Source organism: Ciconia boyciana, chromosome 1, assembly GCF_034638445.1.
Source record: "Ciconia boyciana chromosome 1, ASM3463844v1, whole genome shotgun sequence".
In the NCBI taxonomy this organism is placed as follows: domain Eukaryota; kingdom Metazoa; phylum Chordata; class Aves; order Ciconiiformes; family Ciconiidae; genus Ciconia; species Ciconia boyciana.
In genome coordinates this window covers 218,828,303-218,853,090 of record NC_132934.1, presented here as the reverse complement: position 1 = coordinate 218,853,090, position 24,788 = coordinate 218,828,303, and the positions used below count along the sequence as shown (strand labels likewise).

General features: G+C 56.2%; 3 protein-coding genes and 2 long non-coding RNA genes across 7 annotated transcripts in view; 2 read left to right on the top strand and 3 right to left on the bottom strand.

The window, feature by feature from the left end:
- PGM2L1 (phosphoglucomutase 2 like 1) overlaps positions 1-6,299 on the bottom strand; it is a 41,583-nt gene extending 35,284 nt beyond the window's left edge. The window contains exons 1-2 of the mRNA XM_072851001.1: positions 6,196-6,299; positions 5,890-6,099 (exon numbers count right to left, since the gene is read on the bottom strand). Of these exons, the coding sequence (XP_072707102.1) occupies positions 5,890-6,000 (111 nt within the window). The 5' untranslated portion in view covers positions 6,001-6,099; positions 6,196-6,299. The remainder of the gene's footprint in view (positions 1-5,889; positions 6,100-6,195) is intronic.
- Positions 6,300-6,538: 239 nt separating this feature from the next.
- On the top strand, positions 6,539-21,087 carry LOC140646673 (uncharacterized). 2 transcript variants are annotated; one of them, XR_012040521.1, is made up of 7 exons: positions 6,539-6,643; positions 7,141-9,617; positions 10,279-10,473; positions 11,852-12,018; positions 13,067-13,210; positions 16,071-16,434; positions 16,920-17,467. It is a non-coding gene; the product is annotated as an uncharacterized lncRNA (long non-coding RNA). The 2 variants fall into 2 exon arrangements; XR_012040522.1 differs by lacking the exons at positions 16,071-16,434; positions 16,920-17,467 and adding an exon at positions 20,591-21,087.
- On the bottom strand, positions 17,552-20,885 carry KCNE3 (potassium voltage-gated channel subfamily E regulatory subunit 3). Of its 2 annotated transcripts, none has more exons than XM_072850998.1 (2): positions 20,585-20,885; positions 17,552-18,376 (listed from the first exon to the last, which is right to left on the bottom strand). In XM_072850998.1, exons 1-2 carry the CDS (start codon positions 20,776-20,778, stop codon positions 18,046-18,048), a joined length of 525 nt encoding a protein of 174 aa, XP_072707099.1. In that variant the 5' UTR covers positions 20,779-20,885; the 3' UTR covers positions 17,552-18,045. The 2 variants fall into 2 exon arrangements, with proteins under 2 accessions (XP_072707099.1, XP_072707100.1); XM_072850999.1 differs by lacking the exon at positions 20,585-20,885 and adding an exon at positions 19,603-19,655.
- Positions 21,088-21,506: 419 nt separating the features above from the next.
- LIPT2 (lipoyl(octanoyl) transferase 2) lies at positions 21,507-23,509 on the bottom strand. The gene is made up of 2 exons (XM_072850997.1): positions 22,893-23,509; positions 21,507-21,739 (listed from the first exon to the last, which is right to left on the bottom strand). The coding sequence occupies exons 1-2, from the start codon at positions 23,380-23,382 to the stop codon at positions 21,507-21,509; spliced, it is 723 nt and encodes a 240-aa protein (XP_072707098.1). The 5' UTR covers positions 23,383-23,509.
- Positions 23,329-24,659, top strand: LOC140646674 (uncharacterized). The gene is made up of 2 exons (XR_012040523.1): positions 23,329-23,457; positions 24,491-24,659. It is a non-coding gene; the product is annotated as an uncharacterized lncRNA (long non-coding RNA).
- The last annotated feature ends 129 nt before the right edge of the window (positions 24,660-24,788 follow it).

The window sequence follows — 24,788 nt, the reverse complement described above, 5'->3', positions numbered from 1 at the left end:
CCACCTGACCTTCTGGCATCATCACTAGTGATGCAGTGGCCAGACCACTTGTGGTGGCCCATGTCACTGGGGGGTGGGTGGCACAGTTGGCCTAGGAGGGGTGTCTCCTGGCCATCTGGGAGACATGGGATGGACAGCCGTGGCAGGAGGCTGGGAGATCCCCAGGTGGGGAGGTCTGAGGTGATGGAATATGACTGCTTTGGTTGTTGGTTCTCCCCTCTGACAGCTGCAGCCCTGGATACGGACATAACCAGACCAGAGCCCCCACTACTCAGCCGGAGAGTGCTGCACCTTTCTACAAGGACATTGACCTAAGGACAAGGAAACGCACACAGCCCCAGTCTGTACTGCATCATGGACCTACAGGCAGCTGGAAGCTCCCCACAGCTGAGGACAAAGGGATCTCTGCACCACTTACCATCTCCAAACTCTATCATGGTCCTACAGGCAGCTGGAAGCACCCCACAGCCGTAGACAAAGGGATCTCCACACCACCCTCCATCTCCACACCCCATTATGGTCCTACAGGCAGCTGGAAGCTTCCCATAGCTGAGGACAAAGGGATCTCTGCACCACCCACATTCTCCAAACCCTGTCATTGTCCTACACACAGCTGGAAGCTCCTCACAGCTGAGGACAAAGGCAGCATCTACATACCCCGTCACCTTCTCCATAACCCATCATGGGCCTACAGGCAGCTGGAAGCTCCCCACAGCTAAGAGCAAAAGGATTTCTGCACCACCCTCCATTTCTACACCCCACTACAGTCTTACAGGTAGCTGGAAGCTCATCACAGTCATGGACAAAGAGAGCACCACACCACCAACCACCTCCACACCCCATTACAGTCCTACAGGCAGGTGGAAGCTCCCCACAGCCACGGACAAAGGGATTTCCATACCACTCACCTTCTCTGTACTCCATCATGGGCCTACAGGCAACTGGAAGCTCCCCACAGCTAAGGACAAAAGGATTTCTGCACCACCCTCCATCTCCACACGCCACTACAGTCTTACAGGCAGCTGGAAGCTCACCACAGTCATGGACAAAGGCAGCACTGCACCACCAACCATCTCTGTACCTGACCACCCACCACCTCCACACCCCATCATGGACCCACAGGCAGCTGGAAGCTCCCCACAACCATGGATAAAGGGATCTCCACACCACCTACCACCTCTGTATTCCACCACCTCTGTACGCCATCGTTGTCCTACAGGTAGCTGGAAGCTCCCCACAGCCACGGACAAAAGTAACCTCCCCACCGCCGTACAACAGCCACGAACAGAGTAACTTCCCCACCACCCACCTTAAGTACATAAAGTTCCTCAAAATAAAGTTCCTGATTCATGAACCCATTGGCTGGTTCTCCCAGTTTGTGCTGTCTTTTTTGGAAACCTTTTGCTGTCCTTGTTTCCTTATATTTATGCATCTTTAAATATGTGTGTGTATATATGTATGCGATATGCACACATATATAAACATACATCTATAAAGTGTACCTATGAATAAATCTGAGAGCTGCACAGAGGAACCTGGGTGGGTGGAAGGCACCAGGGCTGGGTGCTGCAGGGCTCCCCAGGAGCCAGTTCCACAGGCCAGCAGACAAGTCACCTCTTTGTATTGGGCCAATACAAAAACAAGAAACAAAAAACCTTACATAACTGCTTTTTTACAGTCATTTCCACACGTCTTTTTAAATAAACAGGATTGGAACTTACTGTAGTAATGCTTTATAGCTCACTGCTGCTGAGGGAGGCAGTTCTCACTTTCCCCAACTGCTCCCACTAATGTGCTGGCCCCTTTCTTGTGTCAGGAAAAACATTTATGCAGCTGCAGTGAGTCTGATCAATAAATCCACTCCCTTCCCCCCCCCCCGCCACCCTGGATCCAGAACAACTGCATGAATATTGTGCCAGCTCAGGCAGGTAGGGAGGGGAAGTATAGCAGCAAGGAAGGGTGAGACTACCTTCTTTCTGCAATTCTCTCATGATCTGATGCGGAATAAAAGCCATCCATTTCCCCAAACATTTTAAAATCATTAGACCACCCCAATATGTGTAGACCAGCAGTTAAAAAAACACAAGAGATCCTACATCGTATAGAATACTTACATTTATGAACTCAGAGGTACCTAAGACAGGGAAGTTCCAAATTATACAAAGCAAGTCTTAATGCTCAAATCTTATTTCTGATATCTGAAAATTAGAATGTGTAAACACAGAACGGCAATACCCTTTGTCACCTTCATGACAACACAGACAGCAATACAGCTTATTTATCAATACAGACAGGAATGCCATGAAGTATAAGCTTCAAGACTATCATGAAGGACTTCATATAGTTTAACATCTTAGAACAGGCACTAAAGCACAGTACTCGTGTTATTTCATAGCTTCCCCCATTTCAGCAAGTCGTGTATGTGCTCTCAGTAGTCTTGGTTGTACCAAGAGGGGTTTTATGCCCTAGTCCACCCAGAATCAGCTATTTGAATACTTCACAATTTTATCTCCCATGTTTTAATGTTAGAGCTTGCAACACATACATGTAATTTTGAAGAATTTCTCTTCTTGTTTGTGGCCAATTCCTAGACTTTATTTTCCCATTTTTATTCTTAAAAATTCACTTAAGTCTTAATAAGAAAAAATATTGCAAGTTGAATGACAGAAGCAGGTTATTGGTCTCTAACTACCAAGTCTGTTTCTTCTTGAAGCACATCTTAAATGTCACAAAAATTAAAAGAACACTCAGGAACACTCAAAAAAGAAAACCCCAAACCAACTAAGCCACTTCGTTAGCAAGCAGGAAACTATCCATGCTACATCTGCGCACTGAAAATAAGCCCATGAATTAGTATGCTAAAATAAGAGTACAGTGAAAGGGGCCTGCGCACACAGCTCCTGGAGAATTAATTTAAGTTTTTCCCCCATGTGATGTTCTAACAGTGCCTTTGTAATAAGCACAAAACATCCCCTTCTCCCAGGTACGGTCCACCACAACAACCACAGCCCAGGAACAGCCTGTGTACAAACAATTCTCCGTATCTTCATTCAAGATGGGCAAAGCTACGCTACGCTGAGCACGCCCAAGGAACAGGATTCTTGTCAGCCATCCTACAGGGCTAATTAATAAACCAGCAGCAAACAGCTTGAGCTTAAGTGTCATTTTTACAGTGTGAGGACTTACTGAGGGAAAGCGAGAGGGCACCCATTAGCTACTCTGACTTGTAGGCAAAGCTGTGAATCTTTCTTTGGGACTAGGTTTTTGATTAAGTAGACCAGGATCTTAATCATACTGTTCTCTTCCAGATACAGCTGAGCCAGTATCTGACCCTCAGACTTACACCGAAACCTCCTCTGCTGCCAGGTACACCAAACGCTCAGCTACTGTACTGAGCACACCTCATTTTTGTGCCGCTCTGTGTAGCACATTCTTGCTGCTCTATAAAGCCATGTAAGACAAGCACATAAAATCATTACTACAACCCAGGTCCAAAATTCTAACATTTGCTCTAAAGAGAAGCAGTTTTCTGGGAGACAACTGCTCTGACACAGCTTTCTATGCAAGCCAGACTCCTTTAGGAGACTCAAGGCAGATGTGGAAGTACAATAGGAAAGTTAGAGAGCGGATGAAGAGGAATTAAAAGGAGAAAATATAGAACAATGACTAATTGTTCACATAGTTTACCAATGAGGACCAAAGACAGGCGCCTGTCTCAAAGAAAAAAGTAAAGACACAGCAATTAAGGAGAGAGAATAGGAAAAGAGGGAGATTTAGTCAGTGAGCTTCCTTTAAGCCAGTTGCTAGAAGCATTAAGGAAGATGCACAATACTGGGGAGAGAAGGGAGGAAAGCAGAAGGATCATCAGTCAGGTTTCTCCCACCCACCCACACCCCAGCCTGTAATCAGTTACAGTTTTAGAAGAGGTTAACATGTATACCCAAATCAGAAAGGATGAAGAGCACAGGTCTAAGAATTAATTACAGCAAGTAATTTTCAATTAAGTTAGAGGACAAAGGCTCCCCACAGCTAAATACAGCTGTGAATGTAGTGCATAGATTTTTCCTTAATCAGAGGCAGCAAAAATCCCTACGGCCAAGGAAATTGGGGGTGGGAAAGACAGCTCCTTGTCAAGCCATTTGATAAGCAGCAAGCCTACATTTTCTAGGTTTGTGGTGAAATACAAGGGCATCAACCAAATAATCCCTCCTCACGCCGTACTTGCTGGTTTCTCCTCACCTTCCTGTCCCACAACACCTTCACCTCTGATGTTTGCATCCTCTACAGAGCGACTGCGAGTGCTTCTGAACCACCCATGCCCCCAGCCCTGCAGCCCCCACTCCTGCAGCAGCACCACATCCTCCTTCTCTGGGCAACTGTGAATTTTCAAAATTCACAGGAACGCTCTTTGAAATCTCTCCAAGCAATAAGTTCAAGCATCCTTGTAGGAAAGGTCATGATTATCACCTAGGGAAGCAAGGGTAAACAGGTACAATCAAACTGGCTCTTCAGTTTGCGTTTTATTGGTTAATTTTGACCTTAGACAGAGCTATAGAAACAGTAATATTTCACTATTGCTGCTTTTAATAAAAATATTTTTCCCCAGTAACCTTAACATTAAAAAGTTCTCCTACTTCATACATTTTTAGGATAAACATATATTAATTTGTTTAAAAAAAAAAAAACCTTTCAATACACTAACCAGAAGTTACACAAAAAAAATTACTAGAGTTCAATCTGGGTTATCAAGTGTATTCTCAGGAATGCTATTTCCCTTTTCTACTCCTTCCCTTCCCCATGCCACTATTCCCAGATATTTTCACAACAGCAGCTCTGAGTGCAGAACGTGCAGATAGCAAGTGTTAATTCCTGCAAAAATGAAAGAAGAGAGCATATTTCCAAGTAGCAGAAAGCTCATCTAAGGGCTGGCACGTAGAGTTTACTTGTAGCCCTCCTGCTTTGATCCTGACAGGACGAAACTAAAGAGGAAACAAAATAAACACATTGACAATTACTCTCATTAAAGGAAAAAAAAAAAAAAGAAAAAAGAGAAGCCACAGACAGAAACCTAAATCACTGGTGCACAGGTAGTTCACTCTCCCGCATCTCCAAGATATTTTTTAAAGCATAGGCCATGACATTTGGACAAAGCAGCTGAAAAAAAAGAGTAACCCTTTCAACAATGAGTTAAGCAAAATAACCTCCAGTACCATATTATTATGGCCCCAAATTTGCTGTGGATGGTTTAAACTAACCAAGCCTGCAGTCCTCTTGACACCCTGTTGGAGGAGGAAAAGGAAAGGAGCATGCCAGAACTTAAGACCATTGGAGCCCATTTCTTTCCTGGGGATGGTGTTACATTCAGGAAGCTAAGGAAAACAAAATTATACCATTCGACTCTAACTGCATGTTAAGCCATTAAACAATCCTTCCTCTCTGATTTCAGAAGACACGCATTTCTGTCTTAATGAAGAAGCGGTAGCAACACGAAGCAGGTGTCGTACTTCATGTGCCAGTAAGATGACATCATACCATCCCTTCGTCAGGTACAGCCGCTGGATGGCTGCATGCCTCACCTTCCCGCTCTCACAGGTTAAGAATTTCTCAGTCACGGCAGCCTTTTCACATTTAGCCGGATGCAGACAGCTGTTTTTCGAAAGGCACCTGCCACCCCCGATCCCGGGGGAAAGAGCCCCGCCGAGGGAATGCGGAGGGCCTCGGGGAGGGAGAAGGGACCAAAGGCCACCCTCGGCACCGGGCAGGATGAGAAGGCGACGGCATACGCGATGGGACCGATGACAAAACAACCCCGGGAAGGCGGAGAAGCCCCCACCGGGGGGGGGCGGGGGGGGGGGGTGTTCCCGCCGCCGCCCCCCGCCACACACCCACCTTGTCCCAGCTCAGCCACTGCCACACCGCCTTGTCGAGCTGCGCGTCGCCGGTGCTGCGAGCGACGAGTACGTTGGAGTTGACGTCCCCGGGGCCTCCGCACTCACCCATGTCGCCGTCTGCGGGGGTCGCGGGTGGAAGCGGGGACGACGACAGCGGCGGCTTTACGCTTCTTCAATTCGCGACGCCCGCCGCGGCACCGCGCATCGCCTGAGGGAGGGGAAGAGCGAGAGGAGGCGGGCCGGTGCTCCGGCGCACGGGGAAGGCGGGGGGCACCCGGGGCTCCCCGCGGCGGCCGTTATTTACCTCAGCTCAACGCTCCTCAACGGCGAGTAACGGCGATCGCCGCCTCCGCCGGCAACGATCGGGGCGCGTGCCCGCCCCCGCGCGCGCCCAAGCACCGCCCGCCGACGCCGCTCGACAACAACCGTGGCCCCGCCCCCGCGCCGCGGCCCCGCCAATCCCGCTTCGCCCCCCCCACCGGAGGGGCGGGGGAGCGTGTGTGTCGTCCCCCCCACCAGCGGCCGGGAGCGCGGCAATGCATGACGGGAAATGTAGTCCAACCGCCGCCGCGGGATGCAGAGGGGAGGGGCTGGCGGGAGGGGAGAAACTACAACTCCCGGCAGCCCTCGCGGCGCGCCCAATTCGCCTCAGAGTGAGGGGAAGCGGACTGGGCTGAGGGTGCAGCGGCTTTTCTTCCCTCAGCCGGCCCAGCTGCGAGGGGCCCGTCCTCTCCCGCCGCATACCCTCTCCGGTAGCCATGTCTCTCCCTCAGGAGCCCCGGCTCCGTCCTGCCCCCGCCCCGGGCTCCCTGGGGTGGTGGTACCGGCCCCGCGGGCGGGCAGCCGTGGGCGCTCAGTGTCACAGAGCATTTGGCCCTCAGGAGGCCTGAGCAGGGTCAGGGTGGAGGCAGAGAGGGCTGGATGGAGGCTCCTTCCTGTTGCTTGATGCAAACAAAAATGTCCAGTATATCTCTGACCGCTTCACTAAACACGTGCTGTCTGCCTCCTGGATAATCTATATGAGGAAAAGCTAAAAACCTCCCTGGCTGTGCCCCTCCTTCAGCCTCCGAGGCAGCCTTTATGCTGCCAAGTGCATCATCTGTTCCCTCTGAAAGGATAATGGAAACGGCGCTACCCCAGGGGATGAGCTCGTTGTTCAGGAGCATTTCCGGAGCATGTCCAGATGGGCTTCGGCAGCAATTAAGTTGCCATTAGGAGGAAAATTGTAACCCCTGTCTCCCCTTCCTAGGCCCTGCTTCAGTTCTAATTGGATTGCCTGTCCCCAAGCAAAAGGCCACGGCAGTGACCACATCCCGCAGCGCATCCTCATCCCGCAGCGCATCCTCATCCCGCAGAGCATCCTCGTCCTGCAGAGCATCTTCATCCCGCAGAGCATCCTTGTCCTGCAGAGCATCTTCATCCCACAGAGCATCCTCGCAGAGGTTGCCATAGTGATAGCAGGCACTGCAGAGGGATGCAAAGCTTCGGGAAGATGGGCAGAGGATGGTGGGACTGCTGCCCAGGGGACACTGGACATGAAGAGAGGTATAAAACGCCAGGGTTGTGAGCGGCACAGGCTCCTGGGGGAGGTGGAAAGAGGGACTGAACGGAGAGGAAGACACAATGGGGGACGACAAAGACATGGGGAGGCGGTTTGGGATACCCAAGCAGCACAGCAAAGGATGTTGTTGAAAACTGTAAATCCATCATATAAAAGCTTAGAAATCTTGATTTAACATCCCTCGCCTTCGAAGGTCTCAAGTCAATGTCCTGAAGGGACCTCTTTCTTGGCTGCAGACACAAACAAATCCTCCGGTCCAGAGGTCTGACTCAGTGTGGGGAGAGGAACCTTTAAATTGGTTTAGTACAGTAAATTACTGATAGAAGTCAACAGAAGATAAAGATAAGAAGAAGGAAGCAAGTCAACATGTCTTCTGTTATCACTAAAGGACTCTCCTAAGGTGGTTTCTGGTATAGGAGAAGAGTCTGGGCACTGATAAAGTTAGAGTGAGGAAATCAGACATAATAGATGAATCAAACAGCGAGTGGGATACTCTGTCTCTGGATGGATTTGGGGGATCCATCCTTTGGTACTGATGCTTGGAGAAGGAGTGGGCCTGCGAGGCAGTAGGAAGGGCCTCTACAACCAGAGCTGCCATGTCATGGGCCTTGCAGGACCACAAGCCAGAAGTGACCCTGCCAGCCCAACCCGAGAGCAGGACTACACAGCTCCACACTTCCCACCAGCTCTGGCTTCACCCCATGGGATTCTGTACCCGATGCCACCCACCCCCCATGTTGTTTCCTCTCCCATTCTTATTTTTTCTCTTTTTCCCACATCTCCCCATAAAGAGGTGTCATCTGTAGCAGCGCTGATGCCATCCTGTGCCCAGCAGTCTGATTCAAACCATGTCCCAAACAGCCAGATGCTGGCACATTTCTCCAGATCTCAGAATAGCCGACAAGGGTGACTCCTGCAGTGAATTTGCACCTGAGAGTCAGCATGAGGCACAGCACCTGCTTTTCATAACTTTGCTGCTCTTTTCTCCTCCTTTGTGTTTTGTCTTCAAGGAAAGAAGGCCAGAGCCCAGCATAACGGGAGCTTCAGCCCATAAAACCTTTGTTTTCCCCCCCAAAAAGGACAACAGCCATGTTAAATACCTCCAAAGCCCGCCAAACAGGAGCATTTCTTCCAAAAACTCTGTAGCTATTTGGAAAGGCAGTAAGAGATGTTGTTAAAAGGAAACTTCATACTTCAAATGCTTTAGTTCTTGCCTCCTTTTTTTTTCCGATGTGCTTAATGAAAGCTTGAAATTATTCTGAATGGTGATTTTTTTGCCATCAGAGCAGGCAGGCTCTTTCTGCACATGCAACCTTGAACCTCATTAAGTGGTTTCACGCAGGACAGTGGCAGCCATGCCGACACCCTGCGTTATCAGTGCTCAGCTATGTAACTATGATTAAAAGCAGGATTTTCCCTTCAGATATCTATAAAGGAGAATTATCATTCTCTCAGATGTCAATGCTCCTCCATTATTATTTCCCTGAAGAACAGATAAAACAGCCTCATAGAAGATAAAAGTCTCCACCTGTTATTTCTTTACCAGGAATAACCCCAGCGTGGAGGGGTTGAAACTTCTCAGGATCTCGCAAATGCATCCGAAGTCAGAGTGATGATCTGGCTTCCCAATATTTCCCTGTGAGAGGACTTTGGTTAGCTAGCTCTGAGGAACCACAGTGCATATAGCAGATGCCAGGCAGCTCAAGCAACTCCAGAGCAGGGCAATCATATAAAAAGATTATAGGTGATATGGCTTAGATCGTGCTTATGGAGATTTGCTGTGTTTGCCTGGAGAAAACACTGACCTCACGGGAGATGACAACTAAGTCCAATGTATTTGAGGGTTAATCAGCCACCAGAAGATTTTTTAAAGCTGATTATGTTGCTACAAACAGAGTCCCATCTGCTTCCATGCTGTCGCGGAGAGCGATAACGAAGAATCCAGCATGACTCTGGACTGCACTGCACTGGGGCCCGGCACATCATGGCTCTCCCTGGCACTTTGGGGTGATTGCAGAGCCTCCCCACACTCACTGGCCATGCATGTTGCCAGCAGAAATCTCTATTTTAATCTATTACTAATGACAAAACGTCCAGTCCATCTGGCTGTGGAGGAAAGCCACAAAATAGAAAATTAATCTTCAAGTGAAGGAAAGCCAACATTTGTAAGTTTTCACCCTCATGTATCATTTCGCCTAATTGAGGCACAGCATGCTTAGACCAAACTGAGCAGCAGCAAACAGTCTCGGGGGCTAAAAACCACGGGAGAGGCCACATTGCCAGCGATAAATATGAGCCAGGCTGGGAGGAGAAGGGCTGTCAGGCTGCTGGCAGCCGCCAGTTCGTGTGCTGGGAGCTGCCAGAGCCAGCGGGGACCGTGGCGGGGCTCAGCTGGGGGGAATGACTTCTTCCTAGACAAAGCGAGCGTGTGCATCCACACAGGCATATGTATGACTGTGTGCATGCGTTGCTCCTGCCTTCAGGGAAAGGCCAGACTCTCTGTGCCGCTGTTATGAAACCCAGAGTTCCCACGTGTAGCATCATTGCAACCATGAAATGGCAGGTAACTGTCTGTACCCCCAAAACGAGAGTTTTCTTCTCATATAAGCAAAATCATGTGAGTTAATAGAGACTCATTAATAACACGTAGCTCCCGTTTGGGATTTGCAGTTATGCAATGCAGGGGTAAAGAGTGTATCCATTCTCTTTTACATGGTTAAATGTATCCGTCCTCCTGGCAGGGTTGGGTTTGCAGCGTCTCAGTACCCCTGAACAATGATGCACATATTTTGTTCTTACCAATGTGTTTAATGTTTTTTTCCACAGAAGCACTGTGATATCTAAGCACACAGTGATATCACTGAATATCAGAAATAAAAACCATCTGTACGGTCACGTTAGCATCCTCAGCGATCTGGTACTGCAGGCCAAATCCTCACCCACAACAAACCGGATTAGCTCTGTCGATCACACAGCTCTGCTCAGCCCTGTGCCAGAGAGCCTCGGGGCTGAACCCAGCGGGTACAGTGTTTCCATGGCAATTTTACCACACACAGTTTATTCCAGATCTCCTGCAAACGGCCCAGGGCTCCCATGATATTCCAGGTTGTTTTTCTGCCCCCAGTTTCTGCAGTGAGACGGAGTCATGCGGGATGAACCCAGCGCATCCTTCCAGCTCGCTGCCGAGCCTCTCAGCAGGCACTGTGCATGCCCTCGCTCTGCGGCACATCTTTTGTTTTATTATTTATGTATCTTGAACGCCCTGTTCTCCTGTGCCTCTTGGGTTACCTGCTAATAACACAGCAACTCTCATCCTTTCATTTCCCTCTCTCAGAGTAGTGTATTGCCAGAAAGGCAAAGCAACTCTAACTGCAGGCAGGAATGACATCCCTGCCGGTTGATAGCATGCTGCACAGGGAGGGGCGGGTGCCTTTTGGGGCCTGAATGCTGTTTTTAATCCAATCTGGGGTCAAAGCAGCCAAAGTGCTTTGTCCTGAAGAAGCACAGGCGCTCTGCAGGCAGAGCATGAAGAAAGGGAGTGGGCTGGCAGGTGGGAAGGATGCAGCAGGGACTGCTGAGATTAGGAAATGGCTTTCAAATTCTGCAGCTGCCCCTGGCTTGGTGCTTCCCGACATCAGCCCTGGGAAGGCCTGATCCTGCACCCTCCGGCACTGACAACACACTCCTCAGCTTCCTCAGGAGCATAACATCCTAAATATCCACGCTTTAAATGCAGTATGTAATGTGCAGCTCAGAGGTGCTGGAAAAACCTCTGCTGTCAGCCCAAATGGAGGGCAGGGAGCAGCTCTCCTCGCTGTTGCCGCAGTCTCGGCTTTCCGGTTCACGGGCCCCGCCGCAGCTGGCGAACACAGCCAGTGAGATCTTTCATAACGGGCAGCTTGGAGCCAAAAACACACCACAAGTCCAAATTCTGCCTGTGGACACACGTCCGATGCAGCAGCCCTGAGCCGGCAAGCAGAGAGGAACTCTGGCTTGTCACCTCTTCCCACCCTAATCTTGTGTCCTAGCTGATAAAAAACATTTTATAGGCTCCGGTGACTAAGCACTTAATCTAGGACTTAATCACGTAGGGGCAACGGTATTTACCGAGGCCGATTAGCGCAGTGGGTTAGTGTGCCAGGCGTAGATGTGGGAGAGCCGCGGTGAGCATCCCTGTCCCCAGCACCCCTCTGGAGTAGGCACTGATCCAGCCCTCCACGTCCGCCCTTCGCTCAGAGCACGGGCTCCTTCCAGGGCTGCTATTTCCCTGGGGGAAATTTCAGCGCCTGCCACTCACTTGGGCCTGGCTTTGGTCACCAGTCCCCTCGTATACTAACGCCTGTCCTTTACAAACCAGAAACCAAACACAAACCTGGTTATTTTTAATCCTCCCCTCTAGGTATTAATAGCCCATGTGCGTGCTCTGCAGAGCAGTTGTCCACCGGCCGCATCCATCTGCAGAAAAGAGGTGTGATGGGGCGATTACCTCTGGTGAGAGAACAAGAAAGGAGGATGGATCAAGCTTTTCACCCCAATTTATCCCCTCAATTAATCCCGAAGTACGGGGTAAGTTGTGCAGAACTGAGAAAATTTGTACTGACAACTTTCTGCAGGGGGAGTACATGAGATCCCGGGTGTCTGGAATTTCCCGATTGTCAGTAAAAATAAATTATGCCTTGATCTTTACTAAGAAATGCTGCTTTTTTCTTACCGTATGATGCAGGTTTTGTAGGTACCCGTAGGGTAGTCAAGCTGAACTGAACTGCCCCGTGATTGCACAGTCCCAACGGTTACTTTTATGACCAGACTTTTGAGAACATTGCTATAGTTTATCACAAGCACGTGGCATATGATCCTTCAGCTGGACTGACCCCAGATCTCCCTTTCCCCTCACCTCGTTGAGAACAGGGGAGGAAAAGGAAAAAGAGGATCAGAAAAAGGGGACACACAGACCTGTGTTGCTGGAACAGCCATGGTGCAAAGGGGGCCAGGGCCGTGTCTTACCCATGAGCACAAGATATCATGTAGAGAGGGTCCAATGTAGCCCCAAATCCTGACTCTGCCTGCTGAGGGCTCCTCTGCTAACTAATTTGGCAGCTCTCAGTGCCAATTTGGGAGCGCACGCAGGCAGCTGTGCCATCACATGTGCAGGCCACCGCGGTACCAGACACCAGGGAAGGGAGACGGTGCTCTGCCCAGAGGCTCAGAAAATCAAAGTCTCCTGTACACTGCATTTTTCCATCGTGTGCTTTAAAAAAAAGTTTGTAAAATTACTTATCTGGGTTAGGCAAGAGCGGGAGCTACGCCCAGTGCCGCTCGGCGAAGGGCTGTGAGTGAAAAACGTTGCAGCAGCAAATATCAGAGCTGCTTTAGGGAAGAGGGACACGTCAGAGGTGGGTTTTGTGCCAAGCATCACCTGGAGAAGAGCCGTCAGGAACCCGTGCTCCCTGTGCCGCCACAGGGATGCATCCCACGCTGCCAGCAGCATGCAAACCCAACCTCGCAGAGGGGCTGGAGGGGACTAGCTCGGACAGGCAGAAAATAGAGAGGGGCGGAATAAATGTTTTTCATGCCTGTGCATAATTAATTTGGTTTCCCACATCTTTATCTAAAGCATCTGATACCAGCCCAGTGTGAGAGAAGCAACTCGGATGGATAGACATCCATGCAGCAGGATGATAGAAAACAGAGGAAAAGGCCCTCGGAGGACTTCAAGCAACTGATCCTGCATGGCAGTTTCTGCAGAGCTTCCAAACGGGTCAGATTCTTTGGTTTAAGTCACTTTTGTTTCTTTCACCCCTCTTAAGGGTGTCACTCCAGCCGTGATGCTGCAGGGCTATCAGCAAGGCAGGTAGTAGCAACAGGCTGCGTCTTTGGCGAGAGGAACTCGCCAAAACTCGAGAGGAACTTCTTATTTAGAAGAAATGGATGTGTTTCGGACACTGAGGGTTTCTGGCCTGAAGGAAGAGCTTGTGTGTCCAGGAGCAGCTCTGTTCCTGTAATAATGACTTTGTCACCTCCCAGAAAATCTTTTTAAGGTAGCATAGGCAACCCCATCTCTGAGCAAGGCTGATTGAGTTACCTCGCAGGAGGATATCACATCTGCTCTCCCTCCAGAGGAAGGTGGGCAATAATGAATAAGTAATGTCACTGCTTGAAACCGCTCATGTTTCCGTTGGACACTGTGAGCTGTGCCCGCAGGGCTTTCGTCCAACACCCGCAGCACTGAGCCCCATGGCCTTGTACCTGCACAGCCACGACATCGTTACAGCTTCATGTCTGATTTCTTGTGGGTAGTGATTTCCACTGATGCATGAACCGCCCTTAATCCCCTCCCCAGCTTTTCCACCCCTCGCTTTGTAGCATTTAGTTGTAGCTCTATGCATGGAACAAATAGAGCTCGTTAGGACTCCTTAGTAGCTAAACAGTCATTTAATTAGCAAATAAACCTCACCCAGTGGTATCTATGCACCAAACCTATCAGCCAAATTGTGCTGCAGTGTCTGCCCCAGATCACAGCGTGCTCCAGCCAGAACAAGGAGCAGAACCAGCAAGAACGGCCGACAGGGAGGGTGAGAGGGGCCTGGGGAAGTTACCCCGGGAAAGTACAGGGGAACCCCCCACTGCAATGTGGAAGATGCTTGTCCAGCATCCATCTGCTGTAGTGCAAGGGATGCTTGTCCGGCGTCCGTCCGCTGCAGTGCAGGGATGCTCATCCAGCATCTGTCTGCTGCACTGCAGGGGATGCTCGTCCAGCACTTCTCTGCCCTGCCATGAACTGGGAGCGCTTTCCCTTTCCCTCCCCCTTTTTTTTTTTTAATGTTTCCCAAGATTAATTTTCCCCATCACGACTCCTGTCTATTGTGGGCTGCAAATAAGCATTCGTGCATGTGAGCCTGGCTCAGCACACCTGACGGGAGAGCAGCACGCCCTTCCCGGGCCAGCCGTCTGCTCTTCTCCTGCACGCTGGCCCCGCCAGCAGTGCAGGATTCCCACCGAGCACCGACCGCTGTCTCGGAGAAGCAGCTCCCCTTGAACACACCTTCCCATACCTCAGTCCTGCTGTGCCGCATATTCACTGGCCAAAACCAGTATACCACAAACTGCCGGAGGCACCTCATGCTATTAGCTAAACATTTACTGATACCCGCTGGCATCACTTGGTGATACCATCGCTATCAGTCCCTGCGCTGCTACCGTTTCACCTTGCACATTTCTTATCAAAATGCCCAGCATCAAAGCAGTCCCAGGAACAGGCCTCCGCGATTCCCATCACTCCAACAACCCCACCATTGCTTCACTAAGCCAAGGTCAGCCTGAATTTCCTACACACAATGACATTTCGATATCCTTTTCCAAGTATCAGGCAAACTGCTACAGACTTTATCTCACCCGTGATTCATTGCTGCGTGCCAAGGAAAAAAATTTTAAATAAATTGGCCTCCCATGAGCCCTTTTTTTTTTTTCTAGCTGCATTGCTTAAAAACCCAGATGTAGTCAGTTATGGTTTGCACAGTTCGATTTAGTCATTCAGCCAAGGCCAGCGCTTCCCCAGCTCTCCTCTCTGTGTGCCTGGGTGCGTCTCCTCGCTGTGAAAACAAACCGCATGAGCATTACCCAGAAATGGTCTGCTGCTGGGGCTGCAGCACAGGGAGCGAGGCCAGAGCCCCATTGGCTTTGCCGAGGAATCTCTGAGCTCTGGGATGAGCACCTGATTAGTCACAAAATCCTTCCTCCATCAGCTGAAGCAAACCCATTTTGGGAGGCTCCCAAATCTGTCCTTGCTCCCCATATCCCCCTGTTTCCATACCCCTTTGAGCATCCTCAGCAGCCCAGCGCAACCCCCTGCTGAGGATGAGTTTGTCAAGCCAACCTGGAGCCATGGGTCCCAAGGGGACACCAGGCAGCCTGGAGCCATGGGTCCCATGGGGACACCCAACCAGCCCAGAGCTGTGGGTCCCATGGGGACACCAGCCAGCCTGGAGCCGTGGGTCCCATGGGGACACCCAGCCAGCCCGGAGCTGTGGGTCCCATGGGGACACCAGCCAGCCTGGAGCCGTGGGTCCCATGGGGACACCCAGCCAGCCCGGAGCTGTGGGTCCCATGGGGACACCAGCCAGCCTGGAGCCGTGGGTCCCATGGGGACAGCCAGCCAGCCCGGAGCTGTGGGTCCCATGGGGACACCAGCCAGCCTGGAGCCATGGGTCCCATGGGGACACCAGCCAGCCTGGAGCCATGGGTCCTGCAGGGACAAGCCCAGCTGCTTTTGCCTCGGGGGTGCCGGGGTGCCCCAGGGAAGGAGCAGGTGCCCGTGGTGCAGGGACCCCGAGGCAGCTGCCACAAGGTGGCACTGGCACCTTGTCACCCAGCCTGGTGGCATCCAGCCCGAGGCCCCAGGGTGGGGGCACCCAGGGCATCCCCCCAGCCCTGCTGCAGGCTCTGGTCCAAATTTAACCGTGGGGACAGACAGGAGGAGCTGCCGATGGACAGGAAATCGGGTGAATAACGATCACCGCAGGAGCTATGTCTTGCAGGAGCGTTTTCCCCCCTTAGGGTCTTCTCGATTAGGGAAAAGCAGCATTTTACTTTTTTTTTTATGACATTCTACCCTGTAACAGACTTGTCCCACCCCGATTGTAAGCAGCAGAAGGGACTCTGGGGTCACTAGATCCATGCCAGCCTGCCCCTCTCCCAGGAGGGCCGGTGGCCATCGGGAGAGGCAAGAAGACCACATCACCGCGGGGTTTCGGGGTACCACACTCACCGTTCAGCACCTGTCCCATCACAGGGACCCCCATCCTGGCCCTGGCACGAGCGGCTGCTCCACGGCTCATCCTGCCGGAAGAGCCGGTATTAGAAGAGGACAAACACCTCAGAGGTGGAGAAAACCCGAGCGCAGCGTGTGCTTACATAAACCAACCCGGCGGAGAGTTACTGTCTCAGCTGTCCCCACCTGGTCCGATTCCCCTGATTTATTTGCAGGTAAAGGGTTTATTTTCCTTTCCCAGCACTGCAACTGCAAGACAAACACGGTGAAGCCGCTCGAGGTACTTCCCGTTTGGGCCAGGTGCCAGGGGACGTTAGTGGCATTTGCTCCCGCGCCCCCAGAAAGCCCCACCGGCACCGCGTGCCTGGCTTAGAACTCACAGCGGGCTCAGCCCCAAAGCGGGCAGCCCCTGAGGGCTCCCCAAAACCCCCCTGCAATGGGTTTTGTGCCCAAACCAAGGGCATGGAAAATCAGGAATCGGTTGCTGAGCTGCTGCCATCCCGGTGCCTCTGGTGCCAAGATTTCCAGCCCTACCCCAAGCACTCTCACATCCAGTATTATTTTTTGGATTAGGGTTTGGCGTCACTGTTTGGGCTCAGGCATTGCAGTTGTGTTTAACCTTTGAATGCAGGCGGAAAGGCCCCTATGGTTCAGCTAATCTAGCTGCAATTAAAGACATTAATTATGCCATTATTAACAGGTTAAGACGTGCAAGGGACTGGGTCACCGGCACTGTCCCACAGCCTGTTTTGAAGGATGGGGACGTTTACTGTCCTGGCCACTGGCCACTCCACGGGCCAGTCCCAAACCTGGCCAGCTTAATAGCAGAACCAAAGCCAAGGAGCCCAGCAGGACCCGAGAACATCCCCTTCCCGTCCGCCGCTGCGCCCTCGCCCCGTGGAAGACACCTTTGGGACCTGCGGTACAAAAGGCCAAAGCTACAGCCGACAGCAGGAAGGAAGCAGGAAAAACTTCGGCATCACCGTCCGGAGCCCAGAGAGACCTTCGGGGACACACAGAGCCAGATGCCTCCGGCCAGGCTCGGGCCGTGCTCGCAGCGTGTGCCCACAGCTCAAGCGACGCTGCCCGGCCGGCAGCGGGGAGAAAGCATCTCGTGTCCTGGGACAGGGGCTGTGATGCCACCAAGGGCTTGCCCTCGATGCCCCCTTGGCAGCACACAGGGAGCAGGTTTAGCCCTTACAACATCCCCCGAGCTCCGGCAGCCAGGGCAGGGCACCAGCACGGACGGGTGCCCCATGGATCACCACCGATGCCGACTTTGCTCGGAGAAGAAGCAAATGCGACCCCACTGGAAACCGCCACCTCCTTTAATTCCCCGCCAGAAAAGCGGGGCCCAGCCCGGCTCAAAAATTACAGGGTTTTAGCACCAGAAAAGCCCGCTAGCCCATGTCACGAAGCTGCTGGGAGCCCACGGAGGTCAACGCTGGCCAGTCTGAGCAGGGAAACGGTGAATTTTCCTCCTTGAAGGTCCCTGCGAGCCTCAGCAGGCCTCGGTGGGAAAGAAGCTGCCTCTGCCATCCCCGTCCCCCCAGGGCTCAGCTGAGGTGGGTCTGCAGGACCGGGACCTGCCCGTGGGTCGCGCCCTGCCAGCTCCTGCCGGACAGGAGCTGTAGCCCGGCCAGGACACCCCCACGCTGCTCACACCAGGGCTGAGCACCTCCCTGGGGGCACCGGGGGGGTTTCCCCAGCAGCTTTGGGGCCGGGCTGGCCGGCAGCGCTGCCCCATCCCGCGGGCAGTGGGATGCGCAGCAGCGACGTGGCCCCAAACCCACCAGCTCCTGGGGAAAAAAGCGTGAGGGCCGGGTTCAGATCATGGAGACCCTGTTCTTGATGTAGACGTGGTACGGGTCGCTGCGCTTGTCCACTTTGCGGGAGCGGGTGTAGCCAAGGATGAGGCTCCCCACCGTGGCGGCGAAGAGCGTCATGACGAAGAGGATGTACATGTAGGCATTGTCGTTGCGGCTGGGACGGCCGGCACGGGTGCTGGCATTGCGTGTGGCAGCGGCGGTGGCGGCAGAGCGGTCGGCGGGGCAGAGGATGACCCCGTACAGCGTCTGGTTCAAGGCATTAAGCACCGTCTGGAGGCTTTGGTGCCAGGTCTCCGTCCGGTTGTCCTCCTCCATGTCTTCACCCAGCCTGCGGGGAAGGACAGGGGGGCTCAGCCGGGGCTGGCCCCATGGCGGTGGTGCCCCCACGATGATGCTTGGGATGTCCCGCCAGACCCAACGATGACCCCAAGATGGTCCTTGAAGCACCTCCTCTGCCACACAGCAAAGGTACAAGCGGGGGCATCCAAGCCCTTTGCATTCGCGGCAGCCCCCTCCCCAAATTTCACTCTTTCCACAGAGAGAATAAAGCCCCCGGAGCTTCGGGGCAGCTGCCTGCCCCCCTCTTCTCCCCAGGGCTGGGGACAATGGGGGGACACAGCTGTCCCGGGGGGCCGGGATGGTTGAGTTCAAAGCCTGCTTCCCCCAGGGATGTGGGGGGACGGTGGGCACCACCCGTGTCCTGCACCCCTGCAGGGTGCGGAGCCGGCACCCGAGGGACCCCGGGGAGGGGTGGGGGCTGTCTGAGATCCCCCATCCTAAATAACAGCGCCGGGACTGATCCTGCCGTGCATCGACCCCGCTCACTCCAGGCCAGGTCCCCCGGGGTGAGCGGGGACCCCCTTTTTTCCCCGTTGGTCCTAGCCTGGGGCCAGGAGCCGCAACCGCCCTGGCAAGGGGGGGCACAGCTCCCCACGCGCCCCCGTGGACCCATCCCGAGGGATTTCCCTCCCCGTGGGTCCCAGACCCCCTCTGACCCCCCCCCCCAGGACACAGTGCCCCTCTGCCAGCCCACCCTGGACCCCCGCGTGCCTTCTGTGCCCTCGCGCACCCTCGCACCTCGCCGCGGCCTCGGAGTGAGCGTGGACGGGAAGGGACACGGGGACGCGGTGCCCCACGTGTGCCATCCTTCGGGACACACCGGCCCCACAAACCGCTGTCATCCTCCCCGAGCGTCCCCCCGTCCCCCTGCTCCCGAGCACCCCCCGCCCCATCCACAGGCAGCTGATCCCCCCCCTCCCAAAAAGGGTCACCCCAAACCCAGGGTGCACCTCCCAGGACGAGACCCCAGCAGCCAGGAGGAGGAAGGGGCTGAGCAGCCACGAGCCCACGGGGATGGGCTCGGACCTGGCCGTCTTCCTGACTTAGAAACAAGTTTGAAGCAGGAGGAGGCTGAATTTGGGAGATTTAGGGCAAGACCTGGGTTTATTCCCAGGAGGGGACCCACAGACGGGGGGGGACCCCGCGCTAGGGGGGGTGTAGGGCCGGGGAGGGGAAGGGGGGGCCGGAGGGGTGCGAAGGGGGGCTCACACTCACCGGGGTGCCCTCCCTGCCTGCGCTGCTGCCAGGCTGAGCCGGGACTGGAGCATCGCGGGGCGGCGGCGAGGGATGCCGGCCGGGCTGGGAGTGCCGCGCAGCCTCCTCCCCTTCCCGGGGCAGAGCCACCTGCCCAAGCCACCCAGCCCCGACAGCGGGCCACCAGCCTGTCCCCAACCCCGCGGGTCCCGCCGAGGCCCCCTGGCCCCGGCCGGATACCGGAGGCCTTACGGGGCCGGGAGAGCCAGACCCTGCGTTTCCCTCCCGGCACACGCTACCGGTCACGCTTTCCTGTCCCTCCTCTGTCTGTCCCCGCTGGCCCCAAGCCCTTGCACCGGGCACCGAGCCTTCATCCCCGCTCGCCATCCTCTCCTGGAGCTGAGACTGCTCCGTGAAATGGGGTTTTCCTCCCCGTCCCCCCCCGCCCCGAGCACTCTTCCAGCCCCACTGCTCCCAGCTGCACCCCTTCCCCACCCGAAACCCCTGGGGGCTGTGGGGTGGGGGCCTGCAGGCAGGCACCCACGGGTGGCACACAGGGAGCCGTCAGCGCTGCACAGCGGCAGAGGTACCCCAAAGCGCGTGGGGCAGAAAGAAGGCCCAGAGCAGCGGTGAGGGGCTGCGGGTGGGGGTCAGGTCCTGCTCCGAGCAGGGCACGGGGACTTTATTTGCTATTTTCCATTTCTCCTGACCCCAAAGCATCCATCTGGCTGCGGGGCTGCTCCCAGCCGCCCGTGATCAGTGCCTCTGGCACAGGCTTCAGGTCTGCCAGCAACAGGGGACTCAGAAGTGGCCGTGGCCATGCCACGCACCAACGGGGGAAGGTTTTGGAGAGCCCAGACCGGGCGCTGCCCCTCCTGCCCACGCACGGGGAGAGACGCAAGCATCCCCAAGGGGCAGCAGGCAGCTCCGGGGAGCTCAGTCTCAGGTTGGCTTCTTACCCCTTAAGGAACCTGTCGATTAAAATCAGTTTATATGTGTCTACCTATAGGTTTGCATTGATGGGCACAGACCCCGGTGCCATCGGGACCCCAGGGTGGCTGCGTCCTTTCGCCCAGGACGGCTGCTGCGAGCCCACGCGGACGCTGCAGCCGGGGCAGCGATTTCGGAGGAGCTGACGCCACCTGCACGGACCCCGGCGACATCTCCTCCAGCACCACGGACCCGGCAGGTCCCCATCGCGCAGCCGGGACACTCGATCCAACGCCGCGTGGTCCCACGGGGTCCGGGACAGTCATGGCTCCTTTCCTGGGGCACCCCAACCCCTTCCCCTCCTCCTCCCGCTTTCCCACCGCGTCAGCATCGCTCTGGCAGCCTTTTAACCGCCGTTTACAGCCTCTTCTCAGCGATTTTTCCACCCGCCCCAACACCACAGTGAGGATCTTTGCCATGCGAGGATTTCTCCGGGCACAGGGCAAGAAAAAAGTCGTTATTGATAAAGTCTTGGGGTAAATGAGGAAAGGATCAGCAGCCGAAGTTCCCAGCAACTCTCTTTATACAAAATCGGCCTCTTTTTACATGGTGGCGAGGGAAGGACGTTCAACCAACCAGTCCTTCTTCCTCTTGTCCATGAGCGTTCACCCAAATTTTTGAATTTTTGGGGGGAGAGAGGCAGAAAAAACATACAAAAGTGCCCATTTGGGCATTTCCCCAGCAAGAGATGGGGACGTGGTACCCTTGGAGGTCTCAGCTGAGGGATGGAGACCCGCGAGGCTCGGGAGAGCAGCCCCGACGGAGGTTTGGATGTTTGAGAAACAGCCCGAACCTCTGTGCCACCGCTGACGCACAGTCTATAGGCAAAGGCACGAGAGCTCTTGTCTCGAAATACAGCCCCAGGCGGCTGCCGTGCCGTTCATCGGCCGTGCCGAGGGTTTGCCGAAACACCCAGCCAAGGCGCCGTGGCTCTCCTAGTCCCCAGGGTCTTCCGAAAAGACCAAGGTGCAGTCGAACACCTCCTGGAAGGAGTCGAGGAAGGGCTGGAGGACGTGGTCGACGGTGACATGCCGCCCCAGCTCGCGGCTCAGCGAGGTGACGCCTTTCCCCTCCAGCCCGCAGGGGACGATGTGGTCGAACCAGGTGAGGTCGGTGCAGCAGTTCAGCGCCAGCCCGTGAGAGGTGATGTGGTTCCCGCAGTGCACCCCTGCGGGGGCCAAAGCACCCACCCGTCAGCACCCGTCCCCACGGACGCCCCGGTGTGAGATATTTAGTGACCGCGCTGCTCAGGCCACTGTAAACCCCCCCCCACGTGCCGTGCTCCCCACTTCTGCCAGGGAAAACCCCTAACCCCCAGACAGACTCCCCAGATTTGGTGCAGATGGGGTGCAGCGTGTCCAGCTCCCTCCACCCCGGCCCCGCGTCCCCCAGCACCTCCCACCGCTGGAGTTTCAAGTGGGCTCGGACACGGGGCTGCGGTGCAAAGGGGGGGTCCAGGCTGCGGGACCCCGAGACCAGGCTGCAGAGCCCAGCTGGGGGTGCAGGGCTCCAGGAAGGGGTGCGGGACGTGGGGCTGCGGTGCAGGGCCTGCCCGGCTTGCAGAGGAACAGCACGGGCCTGGGGAGGAGGACAGGGGAAGGGGACAAGGCTGGGGACCAGGCTGCAGGCACCTACTCCTGGCTGCAAGGGCCTAGGCGCAGGGGTGCAAAGCGCTGGGCCCTGCTTCTGGGTGCAAGGCCCTGGCTGGGCTGCAGGGACCTGAAATTGTGCTGCCCCCGCCCCCCCCCCTCTCCTCGGGGCATGCTCCCCCGGGCAAAACCCACGCGTGCATGCTTCCCGGTGCACGTCTAACCCCGGTGCATGCCCCCCCCGCTGCGTGTCTCCCCCCGGTGCATGTCTGCTCCCGATGCATGTCCCCCCCGGTGCATGTCTACCGCCGGTGCATGCCCCCCCTCGGTGCATGCCCCCCCCCGCGGAGCATGTCCCCCGGTGCATGCCCCCCCCTGTGCATGTCCCCCCGGTGCATGCCCCCCGGTGCATGTCCCCCGGTGCATGCCCCCCCCCGGTGCATGTCCCCCGGAGCATGTCCCCCGGTGCATGCCCCCCCGGTGCATGTCCCCCCGGTGCATGTCTCCCCCGGTGCATGCCCCCCGGTGCATGTCCCCCCGGTGCATGTCCCCCCGGTGCATGTCACCCCCGGTGCATGTCTGCTCCCGGTGCATGCCCCTCCGGTGCATGCCCCCCGTGCATGGCCCCCCGGTGCATGTCCCCCGGTGCATGTCTCCCCGGTGCATGCCCCCGGTGCATGCCCCCCGGTGCATGCCCTCCCGGTGCATGCCCCCCCGCCCCGCCGCGCTCACCGATGGCGCAGAGCTTGCTGTCGCCCATCCAGACGCCGGTGAAGGGCGGCGGGAGGGCGCGGGCGGCGGCCAGGCCGAGGCGGCGGCAGAGCCGGAGGACCAGCGCCTCCAGCGCCGCCACGTAACCCCGCAGCGGGAGGCGACGGCGGCGGAGATCGAGGACGGGGAAGGCGAGGAGCTGCCCGGGCCCGTGGAAGGTGATCCGCCCGCCGCGCCGCGCCGCCGCCAGCCCCGCGCCCCGCGCCCGCAGCCGCGCCGCCACCTCCGCCTCCGGAGCGCCCCGCAGCCCCCAGACGTAGACGGGCTCCGCCGGCTCGCTCAGCACCACGCTCTCCCCGGGGACGGGGACGCCGGCGACGCCGGGGACGCCGGGGCCGCCGGGGCCGGTCCGCGCCGCCCTCGCCGCCCGCAGGCAGCGCTCCTGCACCCGCAGCGCCTCGGCGTAGGGCCGCAGCCCCAGGCGCAGCACCCGCACCGGGCCCCGCGACATGGCGGCGGGGAGCGGCACCGGGAGAGGCGGGGAGCGGGCAGGCAGCGGGCAGGGAGCGGGCAGGCAGCGGGCAGGGTAGGCCGCGGCCGCCGGGGCCGCCGGGAGGCGGCGGGCGGGGCGGGCGGCGCGGAGCTCCGGGGGCGGTGGCGGAGCCCCGGGGGACGGGGCGGAGGGGCTGGGGCGGGGGACAGCGGGATGGGGACGGGCACGGGGAGAGAGGATGGAGGATAGGGATGGGGGATGGGGACAGGGAGAGGGGACGGAGGTGGAGGACAGGGGACAGGGATGGGGATGGGGACAGGGGAGAGGGGACGGAGGTGGAGGATAGGGGATGGGCACGGGGGATGGGGACAGAGGACGGGGGACAGGGGACAGGGATGGCGCGATAGGGGACAGGGCAGAGGGGATAGAGATGGAGGACAGGGGACAGTCACGGGGATGGGGGAGAGGGGACAGGCATGGGGGATGGGGACAGGGGAGAGGGACAGAGCGATAGAGGATGGTGGTTTGGGGCTGGGGCTGGAGGACAGGGCCTGGGGACATGGGACATGGCCCGAGACAGGGCACAGGGAATGGGGCCTGCGGTGGGGGGTGGAAGACAGGGGATGGGGACAGGGGACAGGAGACCGGGGACAGGGACGATTGTGCCTGGGGACAGGGGTTAGAGATAGGGGAGGGGGAAAAGGCAAGGGGACGAGGTCAGGGGCCTGGGGGTGGCTGATGGGGCGCAGGGCGGCAGGAGGGGCGTGGGGAGGAGAGACAGGGCCCCCCTCGCCGTAGGGTGTGGGGCGCAGGGCACCGGGGGGGGACGGGGCGAGGGGGGGGACAGCGCAGCGGCGGCAGGTGGGGTACGGGCAGGGGGCGAGGGCAGGGCACGGGGACGGGGACGGGGACGGGGCGTGCCGGTGGGGCTGCGTCGGGGTGGGCTGGGCAATCGCAGACCTGCTCAAAATGGGGTGAAATGGGGATTCTCGGGTGGCACCTCAAGGTCGCGGACCGTAAAGAAAGTTGTCGTACTGCTGAAGCGCTGGTGTGCGCCGCAGTCAGTCACCCCGCGACTTCGAAAGTGATAAAATGTTCCCATCTTCACTTTTTATTACAAACGTAGAAAATATGCAAGCCCGCTCGGACCGCTAATGAGTCAGCCATTAAAACCTGAGCAAACCGTTCCCAGCCCGCCGTCCTTCCAAGTCACCGACCGGCTTAAGCGTGTGAAAGCGTGTTTTGATTTTATAGAGCAATCGACTGTGTTAATAAACTCTTGTTTTTATCAAAAATACGCCTCGCTGGTAATCTACCCTTTGTCGCCGCAGGTAATTCAGCTGTCGCCTGACAACAGCGTTAACTTCTGTGCGGGTATTTGCAAGGAAGGGAAGGCGCTTCCCTTTGTTTACTCAGCTTTCTCG